At 63.5% G+C, this 18473-nt stretch overlaps 2 protein-coding genes across 5 annotated transcripts in view; one reads left to right on the top strand and one right to left on the bottom strand.

Annotated features, from left to right (window-relative positions):
* Positions 1-895: 895 nt before the first annotated feature.
* Positions 896-5415, top strand: HIC1 (HIC ZBTB transcriptional repressor 1). Of its 2 annotated transcripts, XR_014185630.1 has the most exons (3): positions 896-1169; positions 1887-4322; positions 4798-5415. XR_014185630.1 is itself a non-coding variant. In XM_082068297.1 (2 exons), the coding sequence occupies exons 1-2, from the start codon at positions 1118-1120 to the stop codon at positions 3830-3832; spliced, it is 1998 nt and encodes a 665-aa protein (XP_081924423.1). In that variant the 5' UTR covers positions 896-1117; the 3' UTR covers positions 3833-5415. The 2 variants fall into 2 exon arrangements, 1 of the variants encoding a protein (XP_081924423.1); XM_082068297.1 differs by having other exon boundaries at positions 1887-5415.
* A 239-nt stretch (positions 5416-5654) lies between these two features.
* Positions 5655-18473, bottom strand: part of SMG6 (SMG6 nonsense mediated mRNA decay factor) — a 108089-nt gene continuing 95270 nt past the window's right edge. For all 3 annotated transcript variants that reach the window (XM_082068295.1, XM_082068294.1, XM_082068293.1), the window contains 4 exons: positions 12810-12963; positions 9709-9920; positions 9375-9456; positions 5655-7798 (listed from right to left, as the gene is read on the bottom strand). In XM_082068295.1, the coding sequence (XP_081924421.1) occupies positions 7668-7798; positions 9375-9456; positions 9709-9920; positions 12810-12963 (579 nt within the window). In that variant the 3' untranslated portion in view covers positions 5655-7667. The remainder of the gene's footprint in view (positions 7799-9374; positions 9457-9708; positions 9921-12809; positions 12964-18473) is intronic.

An 18473-nucleotide genomic window follows, 5' to 3' on the forward strand; every position in this document is an offset into this window, starting at 1 on the left:
GCCAAGGGGGGGTCCCCGGGCTGCACCCCTGGCCCTGCAGCCTCTTTGGGGGCAGCTGGAGGGCTGAAGCGAGGGGAAACGTGGCGCTGTGTCCCCCTCACCTCCTCCTCCTCCCAAACCACCGCAAGCCCCTGGCCCACCCCGAGCCGCCGCTGCCGCACATCTGGGCGCCAGCGCTGTGCGTCCCCCCCGCCTCGCCTTTCTGCCCTCCCTCACCAGCAACAAATTAGGGCCGGCTGCGTCCCCCCCCCAAAAAAAAAAACAACCTTTCTCCACATCACCTGCACCCATTTGGGTCCCCCCTAAGCACCGACAGCACCCACTCCACCGCCCCCACCCACTGGGTGTTGCTATCCCCACCCCCCCTTGTATCAGCACTTATCTCTCGGGTGGGGCAGCAAACACAGCAGGGCCCCCTCCAACTTTTATCCTCCCCCACCGCCCGCCCCGTCGGGTCCTACCGCGCACCTGCGCAGGGAGGAGCCGCCTCCGGTAACCGGGGCGGGGGGGCGTGGAGCGCACCGGAGCCGCTAGATGGCGCCCAGCGAACGGTACCGACGGGGGGGACATCAGCTTCTGCCCGGAGCCACGGAGGGGGGCCCGGAGCCCTCCAGGGCTCCGGGCCCCCCTCGGTGGCTCCAGGCAAAGGTTGATGTCCCAAGGATGGAGACCCTCGAGGGGACGGAGGGGTCGGGGTGTGAGGAGACCAGGAGGGGGGAAACGGAGCTCGGAGAAGGAGGAGGAGACCGGGATGGGGAGGGAGGGAGGGAGGGGAGAGAAGAGGGGCGGGGGGGGCCCGGCTTGTCGGTGCCCCGCCCGGGGATGGGAGGAGGAAAACCTCCCGCCGTCCCTTTAACAGCCAGCGGCGCTGCTCGGAGTTCAGGCCGGGGTCAGGGGGAGTTCGCAGCCCGGGTTTCACCTCCGAGCTGGCGGCGTCGGGAACCCCGAGGAACCGCTGCTGCTTCTTCCATCACCTTCTCCTCTTCCTCCTCCTCTTCTTCCTCCTCCCGTTCCGTAGGACCGGCCGGGAGCGCGGGGTATGGAGGAGCAGCAGCAGCAAAGGAGGAGGAGGGTGGAGGGGAACAGCAACCGGCGGCGGCCCCCCCGGGGCTGAGCCATGAGAGTTCACCGAGACCTCGGCTGGTTGGCGGAGGCCACCGGGCGCCCAGGTAAAGGGGAGAGGGGAACCCCCCCAAAAAAAAATTTAAAAATAGGGAAAAGAAAACCAAAACCCCCAAAAAGCAGCTCCGCGGGCGCTTGGCTTTACCCACCTGGGCGGGGGGGACCGGCACCGGAGCGGAGGCGGGGAGGGGAGGTCCCGCTCCCCCCCACCCCCCGGCTGTCCCCCCGCTTACCTCGCAGAGGGAGGGAGAGGAAACAGGGGCGGGGGGCACCCGGGGGGGCACGGGCGGCCGCGTCCCGGGACCGGGGCGCATAAGAGCCGGGGCAGCGGCGCTGCGCAGGTAACGGCGGGCGGCGGCCCCGGGGGGGCGGGCGGACGAGCAGGGGGTACCGGCCCGGTTTCCACCGCCCCTCTTTTCCTCCGGCAGGTGGGCGCGGGGGTGCCGGGGCGCTGGCGGGGCCGGGGCGCGGCGCTGGCGGCGGCGGCGGGTGATGTCACTTTCTCCAAAAGCCTCCGGGGGTTTTCACCCCCCTCCCGCCCCCCCGGCCCGCCGAGAAGCGAGCCCCCATATAAGTGGTGGCACCGGCCAGGCGGCCGCGCAGAGCGGCCGGGACGCGGCAGCGTACGGGGCTGGGGGCTGAGGGCTGAGCCCCGACCCCCCCACCACGCATGGGCTGAGCTCCCCGACGTAAGGGTTGAGCCCCCCACGCGTGGGCCGAGCGGCCGGGGCCGTTTGCGGCGCTGACGGGGCGGTGTGTTGCAGGGCGGCGGGCGAGGAGCGGGATGCTGGACGCCATGGAGGTGCCGAGCCACTCGCGGCAGCTGCTGCTGCAGCTGAACACGCAGCGCACCAAGGGCTTCCTGTGCGACGTGATCATCGTGGTGCAGAACGCGCTCTTCCGCGCACACAAGAACATCCTGGCGGCCAGCAGCGCCTACCTCAAGTCGCTGGTGGTGCACGACAACCTGCTCAACCTGGACCACGAGATGGTGAGCCCCGGCATCTTTCGGCTCATCCTCGACTTCATCTACACCGGCCGCCTGGCCGAGTGTGAGCCGGGCGGCGAGCAGAGCCTGGGCGCTGTGCTGGCCGCCGCCAGCTACCTCCAGATCCCCGGCTTGGTGGCCCTTTGCAAGAAGAAGCTGAAACGTAGTGGCAAGTACTGCCACTTGCGCGGGGGCTACGCGCCCTACAAACTGGGACGGGGACTGCGTGCCACCACGCCGGTCATCCAGGCCTGCTACTCGGGGACGCCGCGGCCCGTGGACCTGCCACCCGTGGAGCCGGCGGCACCGCTCAACACACAATGCGGGGAGCTGTACGCCTCAGCCGCGCAGGGAGCCCCGCTGCACCCCCATGGGCTCTGCCCCCCCGAACGCCACTGCTCACCGCCCTGCGGCCTCGACCTCTCCAAGAAGAGCCCCACCGGCCCCTCTGCCCAGCTCCTGCCCACCGACCGCCTGCTGCCCGGCGAGCCCCGCGAGCCCTCGCTGCCCCCACGGCACGACAGCCCCCCGGTCAGCGCCGGCCTCTTGGCCAGTCACGCCGCCGCTTACAAGGACTCCCCGCCGGGCGGCGAGCCGGGGGGGCACCCCCATGCCCCCGACCCCTTCCGCAGCACACCGCCCTGCGCCGAGCCCCCGCTGCCCCGCGCTGACGGACGCGAGCTGATGTACCGCTGGATGAAGCATGAGCCCCTGGGCCCCTACCTGGATGAGGGGGAGGCGGAGAAGGAGCTGGAGCGGGAGGAAAAGGCCGAGTCGCCGCCTGCGGCACCGCAGCCCCGCTACCCCAGCGTGGAGAGCAACGACCTGGAGCCTGATAACAGCACGAGCGAGGAGACGGGCAGCAGCGAGGGTCCCTCGCCCGGTGATGCGTTGGACCGCTACTGCAATCACCTGGGCTACGAGCCGGAGAGCCTGGGCGACAACCTGTATGTCTGCATCCCCTGCGGCAAGGGCTTCCCCAGCTCCGAGCAGCTCAACGCCCACGTGGAGGCCCACAACGAAGAGGAGCTCTATCACAAGGCTGCGGCCGAGCAGGCTGTGCCCTTCCTGGACAAGGGTGGCCCGGGGCTGGGTGACATCCTGCGGCCCTACCGCTGCTCCTCCTGCGACAAGTCCTACAAGGACCCAGCCACGCTGCGGCAGCACGAGAAGACGCACTGGTTGACGCGCCCCTACCCCTGCACCATCTGCGGCAAGAAGTTCACGCAACGCGGCACCATGACCCGCCACATGCGCAGCCACCTCGGCCTCAAGCCCTTCGCCTGCGACGCCTGTGGGATGCGTTTCACCCGCCAGTACCGCCTGACCGAGCACATGCGCATCCACTCGGGCGAGAAGCCCTACGAGTGCCAGGTGTGCGGCGGGAAGTTCGCTCAGCAGCGCAACCTCATCAGCCACATGAAGATGCACGCGGCCGGCCCCGATGGTAAAGCCAAGCTGGACTTCCCCGACAGCGTCTACGCCATGGCCCGCCTCACCGCCGACCAGCTGGGGCTCAAGCAGGAGAAGGCGGCCGAGCTGCTCTCCCACACCTCGCACTTCCTCAGCGACCCCAAGGCCATGGAGAGCCTCTACCCACTGGCCAAGTTCACGGCCGAGCACCTGGGGCTGAGCCAGGACAAGGCGGCCGAGGTGCTGGTGCAGGCTCCACACCTCCACGCCGAGGCCGCCCGGACCATAGAGCGATACTCGCCCCCCTAGCGCCGGCCTGGCCGGGGGGTGTGGGGGCCGCTGGACTCCCCTCGCTGCCCCGTGTGGAGCTGGGGGGGGCAAGAGGCGGTGGGTGCTCGCCCCCCGGCGCTGCTGATGGCCCTGGAGAACTCGCTCGTAGCGGAAGGTCCCATGAGAGCTGCCCCGGGACGGCTGGACGACACATCCCGTGAAGAGCACCCCGGCCTGTCCAGGAGAAGCCGATAATTCAGGGACTGACCTCGCGGCGTGGCCCCCCCCTCACTGCGGGGGGCTGCTGGGCCCCCGGCACCGGGCTGGGAGCGAAGCACAAGCTGTGAGGCCGGGCTGCGCCCCGAGGGTTTGGAGGACATGAGCCCGCTCCTTACCTCAGGGCTGACCCCGGGGGGGGGACGCCCTCGGCACCGCCAGCATCGCCACGGCCCCACGCTGGGACCCGCCGGTGCTCGGCTCTGCCGCGATGGGACCGGACTGTGCCGCCCCGACCGCCGCGGGCCCGTGAGTACGTTCGTCCGCCGTGGCCGGAGCGACGACTCCGAGCTGCCGTCCAAGCGGGAGCGGCGAGCGCGGCCATGCCGGGTTGGGGGGGTGGGTGCTCTGGCCAAACACCCTCCCGGGGCCATGCTGGGAGCTCAGGACAGACTGACAGAGGGGGCCGGGAGGGTCTGAGCAGCAGGCGCAGGGCAAGGGGACGGCGGTTGGGTCCGGGCTGGGGAATCACGATGCTCCTCGCCCCGGAGCAAGCACTGACCCCCGGGCTGAACCCCGTGGCTTGGCCCCCGGCACCCCGTATTTTTGGGAGCTGGGGCAGGGCCTGTCACAGACTGAGCCCCTGGGCCCTGCTCCAGCAGGCACCTCGCCATCAGGGATGCCTGGGGGGGGCCTGGGGGGACCCCAAGAACCCGGTGGCTTCACCCTCAGGCAGCCACTCTCCTTGACGATTTTTTTTTTAATTTTTTTTTTTTTTTTTGCCAAAGATGCCCGTCCCCAGCGCGGCCAGGCCGGGCCGGGGCGGTCGTGACAAAGACAAAGCGGTCAGGTTTGTCAGCTACAGGGGGTGGGCAGGGGCTGCGGGAGGGGGGTCAGAGCTGAGGGCGACACGGGGCTGTCCCAGGCTGGGCTGTGGTGACCCAGGGCCAAACCCCACTCTGGGGCACCCCCTGCCACCACTGTCACCCCCTCTCCTGCTTTCTGCTTGGTGTGGTGAACCTCCCCCCGCCTGGACCCCCCCAGCCCGTGCCCTGACCCCTCCACCTGGGGCTAATGTGAAGCTTCTCCCCTCCGCGCCCCCTCCTCTCCTTTGCACATGAGGCCCTGGGGTGGCCACCAGCAGTGACTGTCCCCGGCCTCGCAGCCACCGTGCCTTAGCCTGAGCTGGGGGAGTCCCCCTCGCCCCCCCGGGCACCCCAGGGCTGGCAGGGTCCCTCTGGAGCTGCCGTGGGGCAAGCGGCAGCAGCAGCACCCAAAGCACAGCTGGCAGTGCCCAGCAGGGCCACCGGCCCCCCTGTATCACGTCCGATTTGTACACGGGCTCCTCGCCCTTTATTTTTTTTCTATAGTCGAAACCGAACGAGCAATAAAGTGACATTAACACATGTGGCTTCACATCCTTCTCTGGGTGGGTCGGGGCGGTCGGAGGGGAGCTGGGGGGCTTTGCTGTGCAACTGGTTTGCCTGGAGCCCCCCCAGCTCAGGGGGAAGCAGCAGTTGCAGGTGGGACGTAGTCCACGCCGTCCTTGCAAACACAAACGCGTCCCGCTGCTGTCCCTCCCCTAGCCCCCCGCGCCCCAACCTCGACAGCAACTCACCCGCCGACAGCAAAGGAAACAACACCCTGCACAGACAAGTGTTTAATACTAAAAATTATTAAAACCATCTTAACAAAATAGCCCGAACGCGGCTGCTTCCCCCAGACACAGGCTCCCTGCGGGGGCACGGGGCAGCAGCCTGGCACGGATGGCCCCAGGCTCGGGAACTCAAACCCGCGAGCCCCCTGCTCCGCTCATCCTTGTGCCAGCCAGCCTGGTGGCAGCAACCTGTCCCATGGCACGGTGTCCCGCAGAGCTGGTGGGACCCCAGGAAGGGCCTTGCAAAGCAGCCCTGGGGCAGCTCTGTTGGAAAACAAAACCATTTAAACACACCCGGCATGGAGGAGAAGGCAAAGTCTGTGGGCACCGAACCAGGGTGTGGGTGCTGTGTGTGCCGTGGTGACGTCTCCCTGCGCCCCGCATGGCGTGTGCACCACAAAGTCTCTGTCCAACAGGTTCTGCCCCGCAGCACAGACCCTCCTGCATGCTGCCGAGCTCGGGGTGTTCATCTGGCACAGGTTCACGAGCACAAACCTGCTCGTCTTTGCCGCTGTGTTGTGCAGCCCCCATGGGCGCTGCCAAGTCCCCGAGCCCGGCGGTGGCCCTGGCTGTGAGGCCGGGCAGCTGGCGCAGGGGTAACGCTGGGCTTCCTGACGCACACACCGGGTCCCAGCCGCCCACGCAGGAAAGGAAAACGCTGGGCTCCGTCCCACCGCTTCCTCCGCCACCTTTGACGCTTCCCTCCCACGGCTGCGGCACCCCAGCGGGGACCGGGGATGGCAGCGGGGTCACTCCCACCCTATGCTTGTGGGACTGGGACTTGACAGAGCTCCAGGGGCTCTGGTTTGGGGGTTAATGCTCCCTCTTAAGCTTCTGTATCTGGTGCGCTAACTGGGCTGAGGAAATGGGGGACTTGGCGGTGGGACAACATGGTGTGGAAAGGGCTCAGCGATGCCCTGATCCTGCACTGGCTCCTGGTGCCGAGGCAGCGGGGGTCTCTTCACAGCTCCCTCCACATGGACGGGGCAACTCGAGAGGGGACCCTCCCAGCTGGGCAAGCAGCAGGGATTGCCTGGGCTCTCTGCAGCCCTGTTCGGCCCTGCAGCTACGGGCAGAAGCTGAATCTCACACGCAAGAGGAGCCCATGGCGATGTGAGGACACACGGGACCTGTGGGACAGCTGGTCGCGGGGTCCTGGGGATTCAGAGGATTTTGTTAGCTGCACGCTGAGTCTTAGGTTGAAAATGTGCCTAAAGGTAGCAGGGTGGGACTCAGGGATTTGCGGGAGGAGGGAAGGGGCAGGCAATGGCTGGGGGTGGGCAGGGGAGCAGAACAGAAAGCAGCTGTGGGGGGAACTGGGGGTGTTCAAAGCCTCCCCTCAGCAAAGCAGGCAGGGCACACACCTGAAAACTAACCTCTACTGAAATCTGAAGTGAAACTCAACAAGCAAACCCTGCACCAGAGAGAGGACAAGCTCCTCTGCAAGCAGCACCCCCGGCGTGGGGGGCGCACAGGGTGGGGAAGGGAACAGGCTGGGGCAGGAGAGAACCTGCCCCTGAAGTCCATGGCCTCTCCGAGGGGCACAACATAGACTAAGCAATCCCAAAGTCTGCGCTGGCGTGTCCCCTTCTCTGCCCTACGCAGCTACAAACCCAAAGAGCCACCAACTCGTGACTCGAGCTCTCTGCAACCAAGCAAACCAAGCAAAAGGCTGGTGATCCAGCAAGGGCTCACCCCAAAGCTTCCATTGCCAGCGGGGCTCGCCTGCTCCGCTCCGGCGCTGCCCCAAAGCTGGTGGGACCCTCAACGGCCCAACCTCCGCGTGAACCATCCACAGCAATGACCTTCCCAGCTGGTCTGCCCTCGGGGTGGGGGGCCCTTCGCAGCACGGCCATTCTGGGGTGGGTTGAAGACGTGGCGTTTATTGTTCATGGTGGGCTGGATGGTGGTGGCGGCGCACGGCGAGGGCTGCTGGAGCCGGTCTCCCACCGTAAGAAGCTGCGTGACTCGCTCAGGGGCTGTCAGCCCCGCTCGGCCCCCTCAGCCCTCCTGGGCCCACTTGAGGAAGGTGGGGATGTCCCGCACCGGCACGTTGCGGGTCAACGCTTTGACTCGTAGGTTCCGGTCATCCGTCAGCAAAACCACTTCCCTGAGCAAACGGATGGGATCATCTGCAACGAGAGGGACAATGGCGTGAAGCTCAGACCTCCCCGCTCTGCCGTGGCCCTTGCATCCATCCCATGCCGTGCTGTCCCCACTCTGCACCCCGGGCATGGCAGGGCCACCCAGCAGCGCTCCCCACTCCCTGCCAAGGCTTCCCGGCACAGCTCGGAGACAACACTTCATCTCGAGGGCTGCGTTCTCCCCGCCGTGCGCTGGCCGGGGGATGATTTGTGATCTCTGCCCGCGGCCCCGCGCTGCCCGCAGGGGCTGGGGTGCTGTGCTGCGGGCAGGGAAGAGGAGGTTCCTCTGCCTGACCCAGGCCAGGAAGACAGTCCACGACCCTGGCTCCAGCAGGAAGCTGGTGCTATTATTCTGGTGATCTCATTATAAGATCTTAAAACCAACCCTTATTTTTTAAGAAGCTTTTTTTGGAGTCCGCCGCTGACAATCGAGGCGTTTCTGGCTGGGGCTCAGACAGCCAGAGAGAGTTGAAGCCTGAGAAAGAACCGAAGGGATCTTGCCCCCAGATGGATAAGCTGCCCCGCACGCAACGTGCCGGGCTGGGATGTGGGAGCCACGCTTACGTGTGTGCGAAGCAGGGGAAGCATATGGGGTATGTGTAAGCAGCTGGGTCCTGTGACCAGAGAACTGTTCCTATGAGCACAGGAAACACAGTGCCTCCAAGCCAGGACGGGAATGGAAAAAACAGAGTTTATGGGAGCCCAACATGGGCCCAGATTGGCTGCACGGGGAGCGGCAGGACGAGGGAAAGGGGAGGGTGGCCAGGAACGTGGGCTATGGTCACAGTGTTGGGGGTGAGGATGGTGGGACGAACACCCCGGCCAACCCATGCTGGGAGGAAGAGGAGCGGGGGCTCGGCCAGAGGGCCGAAGGCTGCTGAAAGCGGGATTGGGAGGTTTTGTGCGGACACTTTAAGAAATGTGTAACAATAAACATCCTCTGCTCTGCGCCGGTGACGCGCCTCCTTGTTACAAACCAGAGGCTGTCAGCTTGTCAGGCCCCATTCCCCATAATCCACATGATTTCAAAATTCAGCATCATTTGCACATAAACATTTGGTGACGGTTTCTCTGTGGATCTGACAAGTTAAGCTGCTAAGAATTCGCACTGACAAATGTGGGTTGATTTCTTGGGCAGCTGCTGATGAGATTCCCATCCCCACTGCCCTGGCAACAGCCCGGGGACTGTCTGGTCCCAGCACACGCGGCCAATGCCAACCGAGCCTTGGGAGGGAAAAGGGCCCTGGACAGGAGGGACCATGGCTCGTGGGGAGGAGCCTCTTTCTGGCCCTTTGTCACCGCTGCTGGCACCACAAAAGGGCTCTGTGGACATTCACGGTGGGCTTCTCACAGGTTAGGGGATCCCCAGAATGTGGTGAGGTGCACATTTGGCAAAGTGGTGGGAGGGCCACAGCCCGGGGCTGGCTGCAGGCAGGAGGTGGCACTTGGGTGTCAAAAGAGGCAAAATGTGTGAGAGATCAGCTCCAGGGGCCGTGAAAGAGAAATGAGAAGAGTCTGTGGAATGCAACAGAGAAGAGACAAAGAGGAGGTGAGGACTTTCTACCTTTGTTGGCAGGCATGAAATCCTTGGCCTTGTCATTGCAATAGTGGAGGCAGCAGGACAGAATCAGGTCATCATTGTTGCCCTGGAAGAAAAGGGCAACGTTACCCTTGGCAGGAGAAGACCGACAACCCTGCTGTCCCCCGACTTCTGTGCTGCCTCGCGACACCGTGCTGCAGCTCAGGTGCTGCAAAGGTGGGGACAGAGCTCCCCCCTGCCCAGAGCTCACGGACCCCAGGGTCCCTGGTTTCCCCCAAGGAGGTGGTGACAAAGACCCTCCAGCCCTTGGCATTGCTGCCTCCACATCCTGTCCTCCTGGGCTGGGGGCGTCCCTCACCTGCTGGCCCGTGGTGTCTTCGCTGCGGAAGGAGATGGACTCCAGCTCGTTGCCTCGGCTGGTCAGAGCCCTCAAGCAGTTGTCTCGGCTCTCGAATCGCTCTTCCAGGAACTCGATGGACTTCCTGGCTCTCTCCTGCACTTGGCGGGCATAACCTGCAGCGCGGTGCTCCATCTCTGGGCCCTTGGCCAGGCCATCCAGCTCGTTTATCACTTCAAACAGGAAGAGGAGGTACAGTTACTGTGGGACAAGGTGCTCCCGTGACCGCTGCTGGAGCATGCAAGTTGCCAAGGCCTCAGGGCCGGGGCACTGGGAGCTGGCTCAGGAAATCTGGGTTCAGCTGCCGCAGTGTCCCTGCACTCCCGGACTTGGCTGTGGCTCTGGAAAAGCTTTGCTGCCTTCCACCCCCGTGGGTCACCTGGCTCAGCCCAGAGAGCGCAGGCACCTCAGCCCTGCGGGTAACGCTCCCTACGGGCACCTCGCTCTGCTCTGCAAGACACTGGAACCACGGCTGTGCCCCCCTCCCCACGCTCCTGCCTCACACCCGATGACACCTCTGTGTGTGCCCGAGGGTGACAGAAAACCAGTCTCCTGTAGCTGCTCCTCTGCCTCTGGGCACAGCGATGGCCGGCAGCACCGCACCTCCTGCCCCGCATCGCGCCTCTCCGCTCCCCATGCTGACGGTCAGACACAAAAAGCTGCTGCCCTCCTGCCACAGGGTCATGCGTGGGAGCAGGCAGTTCCCACTCTGGCGCCGTTTCCCACACATGTCCTGGCCCCGTTTTCCCACCTGGAGCTGCCATCCCAGGCTCCCGGCAGGGGACACATGCTCTCCAACACCTCACCCATCTGGGTTCGCACATCTGTCCTGACACATGCTGATCAAGATGAGCCTGGGATTAGGCAGATTCCCAGCCTGTTCGCCTTACCTAAAGCCCACCAAGCCTCAGAGCCTCCCATAGCCACCAGGAACCCACTCCAGCCCCCCGAGCCCAGCAGAAGCCCAGGGGACCCCAGCAGAGGGACCCACCCTCCAGCTGCTGGAAGAGCCGCTCCGTCACACAACGAGCACGCTGGTGCCAGCGAGATTCTGCCCAGGAGGCCATCAGTGAGGCCTGGGCACACGAGCGTGCAGCCAGATACGCGCACCGGCGTCCCAGCCCGTGATTGCGCACCGGGCTGCGTGTGCGCGGGGCCGGGCGGGCGAGAGAGCTGGTGTGCACGTGTGTGTGCGAGGGAGCCTCTGCGCGCACAGCGTGTGTTTTAGCCATGGCTTCATTTCTGAAGATTGTTTCCGAGCCTGGAGCCAAGTCCTGAGTTCAAGTGGGAACTATGCATTCCTTGGGGGTTCGGGGAGAGAGCTCGGGGTCTGAGGCCTCTCCCCAGTGCTGTGAATCACTGCCCGGGGAGCCTGCGTGATCGCTCTGTTCCATGGTGAGACTGGCACTCACTGTCTGGGTATTCAAATTAAAGCTGCATGGAGCTGCTTCACTCTTTGCCAGCCGGCAACTCTTCTTGCTACCGACCTGATGCTGCCATTTCCACACAATGCACGGCTGAGCCCGGGGTGGGGGGGAGCCGTGCAAGAACGGAACATCAAACAGGAAAAGCTGGTATTCCCTCCCGAAATCCGCCTTCCTGCTTCCAAGCTAAACAGGCTTCAAAGGGGAGGCTTGTTTGTGCTTCTGCACCAGGCCTGGTTTCTCCACGGCGGGGTCAGCCTCAAGGAGCACGGAGCAGGTTAAAGAGCAAGAGAAACAAACCCAACGCGAAGCCGAAGGCTTAACCCCTTGATGCATCCCTGGGAAGAGCGGGGAGGAGCCCCTCGTGCCAAGGGAAGGGCATCGCATGGATCTCCAGTCCGGTGATGGGGTACGGCACCACAGCTCACACAGGGGACGGGTTCCTCCTGACCACGCCTGGGTTTCAGCACTGACGGCTTTGCTGGGGGACACGGGGGAATTTGACCAACAGCTGGTGTGGACAAGGGAGTCGCTGGCTTCAGGGTGCTCCAGCAGCAGCAGGGGAGGTTCATGTAGGTAGTGGGAGATGAGATACTCTGTCCACCCCATGATGGGATGTGCAGGGAGGCAGCAGGACAGTGGAACTTGCCCCAGGAACCCCTCCTGATCAGGCTGCTCACCCCACGGGGACGGGCAGCAGCTGGATGCTGGCTCTGGGGCAGGCAAAGCTGTCTGGGCACCAGGAATTGAGAAGAAAGCCTCATAAAGGCTTGGAGGGCAGGTAACCCTGCTTGCCAAAGGCCAGGAGGTTGGCACGAGGGCACGTATCGTTGTCTGGATGCTGGAGATGCTCACAGGACAGACCTGCCCCCAGCATCCCGGGGCTGCGGCTGGGACAGGGTAGCCTGTGGATTCTGCAAAGCTCAGCCCTGCTCCTGCCCCGGCCTCTCCTGCTGTCCCCAGGGATACTCAGGATGCCAGGCTGGCACCGGGATGTGCTGGAGTGACACTGGCCGGAGCAACGCTACCTCCAGCCCGGAGCGCGATCAAACAATCAGAGCAAAGGCATCTACCCAAATCCTCCCGCCACCCTGGGAGACCACCCAGCAGCACAGCCGTTATCTGCCAGGGTGAGTGTTTACCAATAACGGGAACCAGCTTGCTGTTTTACTGCGAGCTTTATAAGGATAAAATGAAGGGCTGGGCTTGAGCAGCTCTGAGACACTGGGACACAAACCGGCCATTTGCTCCGGCTGCCTAAGCCCCAGCTCAGCTGGGATAAGCTATCTGCTCTGATTGTTTAACAATTCCTCCTCCTCGCTCCCTCCAAAATTCCCTCCAAATCCTGTTTAACACCCATCTGCCTCTCCCAGCCCCTGGCACCCCTAAATGCACCAGTAGGAGTTTGCTGAGTGCCATGGGCAGGAAGGGAGAAGGGCGACACGGGATGAAGGAACCGCATCCACAGCTGGGATGAGATGGGACAGGACAGATACCAGCCCCATGGCATGAGCCGACCGGCTGCAGACCACACAGGCACTGTGGACACGTGGGGCATGGAGAGAGGGAGCTGGCACGGGGGAACAACCCGTGCCAGGGAAAGGCGGAAGCCCCTGCCATAGCGCTGGCCCTACTCACCGATCAGGGGCACCACCAGGATGAATTTCCTGCAGTCCAGCAGCGTCCGCAAACCGCTGAGGTGGTCGATGAAACCATTAGTGTCTGGGACCAGGAAGACAGGTCTGATCTCCAGCTCCATCTGCCTCATTTGACTCTGGTCTTTCAGCACGGCCTGGAGGAGAAGGACACATGATAAGTAAGTGGGACGTCAACCCTACAACCTGTGGACCCTGAGAGCAGAAGATAAGCCTGGCTTATCTTATCCAGGCAGGCATGTGTCCCACAGCGAGGGCATCGGGTGAAGAAGACCCGCAGGAGGCTGCAACCATCCCACCTGCACACCTCAAACACCGAGTCTTGCAGGTCCGCAGCACACACGAGTGGGATGGTGAAATCCTTCAAGAGAGCAAACAGTCCTGTCCAGGCTCTGGGGAGAACTGGGAGCAGCCTTGAAAATGAAGGTGTTTGGGGAATTGTTCCATTTAGGGGACTGGCAGTTGCCAGGACTATCTGCACCGGTGCCAAGAGACTGACCCTGATAGAAAACAGCAGAGAGGACAGGGGGCTGGAGGATGGGGGTTCTGGGGCTTCACATGGCAATGGCTCAAGGTGGCAACAACCAAAATAAACCAGTTTGGGACACACAAGTGCTGCCAATGGCATCCTAGCCCAGGGACCACAAGCAGGCAGCCAGAGGAAAGGTCTGTAGGGTGGTGATGCTTGGCTGAGTGTCCCACTTGCTGTCCCACCAGCTCCTGCACGTGCCTTGCCTTTTCCAGCTCCATCCAGCTGGGACACCAGGTGGGTTTCAGCCCTGAAAACTCCCAGTCCTGTCCTTGGCTGAGCCCTTTGCACCCGCTGAACGACCAGAGATGCTCACACTCACACAAGGAGGGTCTGCTGGGTCTCATGAGCAAACCTCCGGGGTTGCACCTGGACCTCTGGACAATGCTGGTTGTCAAAACAGGACCTAAGAGCTCACATATTAATTTTGACGCTATCGAAGGACTTGGGCTCTTTAGAAAGTCACAGGCTTAAAAAACTCAGGATGCTATTCTAGTGCTTCCTCTGCTTAAAAATAGCTTCCCTGGACTGGCTGATGTTTGTTGCCTCTAATAGGAACCGGTCACCCATGGAGCGCAGCGGCACGGCTGTGGAACACATCCACCACACAAACCCTCGCGACAGCGGCCTCGCACCCACAAGACGGGCCTTGGGGACAGCAGGTGACCGCCGATCCTGTTCTGCCCAATGTTCCGGGGAGCTCCCCCTGCCCAGGGTGAGGATCCCAACCCTCCCGCAGTCACACCAAAGCCTCGAAGGCGCTCGGGAATGACGAGCTGCACGGGCCAGCAGTGGCCATGGAAAGAAGTGGGTTTTTTTAATCCATTTCCAAGTGTTGTCATCTGGCTTTAAATCAAGGCGGCTCGACGCTGCCACCTCCCACAAGTGTCTCCAGGCAAGAGCGGCAACCAGAACCTCACCACGTGCCTCCCGCCCTCCCCCGGTAGCACTGGGGCCGTGGCTCCCGTCGTCTTGAGGGGCGATGGGCAGAGCGGGGAGCACGCCGGGTCCCGTCTGCTGCACAGCAGAGCGAGGATGCACGTTCCCTATCGCGCAGGGACAGCTGCGATGGCACCAGTGTCCCCAGACAGATGCTGCCATGGGCAGCCACATGCCAGATACCGTCCCTGTCTTAGCCCAGCGAGATGCTGGCACTGCCCGGCGGCACAGGAACCCTGTGTTGGCAATCCTGGCATGGCACTGTGCCTCACATGGCGGAGGGCAGCAGGTGGGGTCTCTCCCCAGGGTTTTGGGGTGCAAGAGGAGACGCCCCTGGGAGACACCAGGTGAGCTCCATCAAGCTCCTCCTGCCATGGGGAGATAAAGAAGGGCCCCACTGGCTGAGGCAAAGATCCAGAGTGAAGCGGCACGTCCCTCAAAGAGGGTCGATGGCCCTAAACTTGCAGGAATGGGGGGTGAAACCATGTGGCTTCCAACAGGTGACAATGGCCCTATGCAAGCAATGGCCGGCGGCAGGAGGGGACCCCGACTTGTGCCCCAATACGGCTCCCCAACCCCAGGCCTTGTCCCTGTCCATGCAGGTGACCTCAGGAGCACGGTTTGAGTGGGAAGCTCAGCCACCCCTCCGGCCGAGGGGCGTGGGGGTGACAGCACCCTCGTGTGTGGCATTTGCCCCGGCAGCTCTCACAGGCTGTACCCGGCCAACTCCTGGCAGCCGCGAGCGACGCCTGTGCCGGCCGTCACGTCCCATTCCGCTCGCCGGGCCGCCCGGTGAGAGAAGGACACAGGATGCGCCGGGAGTGAAAGAGCGAGGTCGGCGGGGAGCGTGCCAAGTCCCCGCGCGCAGCTCCGGGCCGCTCGGGGAGCCAGAGGGAAACTCGCCTTTGCAGAGTTCAGAGGCCGGCAGCGAGATTTATTTTTGTTTGTGTGAGTAAAAGGCTGCAGAAGCCTCCGGCCAAGGGGTTTTGGGGGGGCTTGTGGGGGGGGGAGAGGAGTGGCCTGTGATTCATGCAGACGCTGGCTGGCCCCGTGCCAGGCGTGAAAAGGAGCCCATGTGTGGGGAACCGGGGAGGCGAGCGCCGCGTTAACCCTTCTGCTGGTCCGTGGGGGTCGCGTGGGAGTGAGGGGTGTGGGGATGCAGATTGGGATCACTGTGTCTGGGATCTGGCTTCTGTGCTGCCACCACTGCCAAAATTCGAGCTGCCGGTTCCACTGTGCCTCGGTTTCCCCAATGTGAGGACAGGGAGATGGTGACCTGTGTACCCCACCGAGAGGTGAGGTTTGGAGGAGACCCTGGTGCGGTTACAACAGCGGAGGTACAGCCTTGCCCTGGCCCAAGTGCTTTTGGACGGCAGGATTTTAGCCTTCTTGGGGTTAAACACGCTGCACAGCACAGTGGCAGAGTGACCCCGCAGTGCCGGATGTAACAGGGGATCTCTGAGGCTGGGGGCCTCCGGAGCAGGCAGTTCCCCCTCTCCTGCCTCCTGCACCCCCACGCTGCGGCCCCCAGAGCTGCTCCCGTCCCCTGCTCGGCCGTGGGGGCTTCTCCCGGGAGCTGGGCCCGAGGTGGCTCCCCCGGCTGCCCCAGCTGGTGGCAGCACTGAGATCACACACTCCTGCACGCACAGTCCCAAATTCCCAGCTCATCCATCAGCTGGGATCACCTGGAGGATTCCCCGGAAGCCACTACCCAGCCAGAGGGGCTTCCAGTGGGGAGAGGGTCCCCCTGAGAGCCAGGCCACCATCTCCTGCAGGGCGACAGGGGCAGAGCTGAGGGGCTCCAACATAAACACAGAATAGGAGTGGGCTCCACATCAGCCCCCTGGGGTTCCGCAGACAGACCCCAGAGCTGCTCTGCCTGAGATGCCAGGCTGGTGGAGCCGAATCCCGGCAGAACCGGGTGCCCCGCCACCTTCGGGAAGGGTCGTACAGGGTCACGCCGCTCTGCCAGGACAGATGGACTGTCACCATCCTGCCACCAACCCTCCTGCCCTGACCCGCTCTCCAACCGCGGGGAAACTCCAGCACTGCTGCCCCTTCCAGCCCCGCACGCTCTGCGGGGATCAGCGGTGGATTTTCCAGGGTCGAGAGAACAATGCCTCTCTTCGTCTCTGCTCTGGGGCTTCCTCCTCCCAAGGTTTGTCTCCAGCATCTTCCTCAGGAGTAAACGTGCCCCGTGCCTGGTAGCAAAGCGGGGCCGCCGCCGTGGCGGAGCCGCCGTGGGTGGGTGTGCGTTTTCCGCAGGCAGCAGGCACCGGCTCCCAGGCAGGTGCGTGTCGGCGCGTGTGCGCCCGCGGCATTGTTCCTGCGCGCCGAGGAGAGCGTGAATGGGATCCGGCTAAATTTAGCCACTTACTCACGCTCCCGCCACAAAAGAAGCGGTTGCATCTTAAAGGGGGCGGCCGTTCCGTGGGCTCAGAAGGGACAGGAGAGCGGTTATTTTGGGAAGACATGTCATAATTGGCCGCCCCGGTTAAAGCTGCTTCTGTAATGCTGAGCAAAACAATAGCAGCATCCAGAGGAAGAGCCTGTTATGTTTCAGGTGGGATGTTTTCAACCGGTCAGGAAACTCGACCGCTCCCAGCGCACAGCGGCGGCACAAAGGACAGGGGACGCCGAACAGCATGGACCAAGGGCCTGGCCAAGCGGCGGGGGTGGCCGGGAGCACCCTGGGGACACAGCCCTGCCCGAGAACGCCGCCTGCTCCGGCAGCACCGCTGCCGCCTCCTCTTGTCCACCTGCCTGCCTGGCCTCTCGTCCTTCCCAATATCTGGACAGCATCCAGGTACGTGCCTGGTGCTTCACCTCGTCCTGATGCATGGCTGCTGTCACCGGGCTGTGACATGGGGCTGGCAGGTGAAGGAGCGCAGTGCAGCCCAAATTCCCCTCTGAGGTGTAAAGGTGACCCCAGCGCTGGTGGTAATGAGGACCCACAGGGCTGGCAGCTGCTGCAGCAAATCTGGGACATGCGTCGGGTGGTTGATCTCCATCAGCTCCAGAGCTGGGCTGCAAGAGGTGGGGAGCGTGGCAAAGGTGGGGACAGCACAAGAAAACCCGCTAGAGAGAGGCCGTGAATTCAGCTGCGAGAAAGACAACTCTACAAGTTCCAGGTGAGGCTGTGACACTGCGCTCCCCTTGGGCAGAGAAAGAGAACGGATGGCCAAGAGATGAAGGCTCCAGCACACCCTGTCACGGACTCTACAGGAGGCAGCCACAGCACCTGGACTCTCCGGACCCAGGTCCCCATCACCGCACAGGCACGGCCACACGGCCACGCACAGAAAGCTGAGGCTCTCAGCCATGCTGAGACATGAGCCGCATCTGCTGGTCTTGGATAAACACACGGAGATGTGGCTCGTCCCCAGGATAATGAAAGGGGGACTCAGACAGCAACTGATGTGTGAACTCCTTAGGTGAGCAGTGAATGAGAGAAATAGGCTGTAACAGAGAAGGCAGAAGGTCCCCAGGAAAAACAAAATCTCTTGGAAAAGATCAGAAAGGTCAAGGATCACAGGCCAAGAGAGGGAAAGTGGGGGGACGGGATGCTGAGCTGGCTCCAACCTGGCCTCTCCATGCAGCACTTTGCCCCCGAGCTCCTCCGCCTGCGCGGTCCATACCAGGGCAGGAGAGCAGCCGGGCCGGCACACATGTTCTGCTTCAGGCAGTTCCCAGCGAACTACGGGCTGGATGACTTTACCCAAAACCCCAAGGACTTCTCCTCCACCCCGCGCCTTCAGCCTCCAACTGCACCTCGGCTCTCAGCTGTGCAGCCCCTCAAGCTGCCCACACCCTCCATTTGACCTCTCTCCGCCTGCGAGCATCGGCCCCAGCACGGCCGGGGAGGAAGGGAGGAGCACGCCAGGGGAGGGGCGAGAGAAAGCCCCTGACAGCATCAGGCAGCCCCCACTCTCCCCGCAGAATGGGCAGCGGCCATCCCGGGGGGGCCCGGCTGCAGCTGGGCTGGTGGCCGGGGTCGGGATCTGCTGCGCTGCCCTCCCCGAACACGTGCAGTTCCTGTTTGCTGTGTCTGTACAAGGCGGTGGGAAGTGGGGAATTTACTTACACCTCCCGCTTAACAACCCTGGGAGGCTGGAAGGCTTCAGGCCGCTTTAATTTACAGCCCATCTCTGCAATCTCTCCCCTCGTTCGGTGCTGCTT

Source organism: Streptopelia decaocto (assembly GCF_964273445.1).
Source record: "Streptopelia decaocto genome assembly, chromosome: 18".
Classification (NCBI taxonomy): Eukaryota; Metazoa; Chordata; class Aves; order Columbiformes; family Columbidae; genus Streptopelia; species Streptopelia decaocto.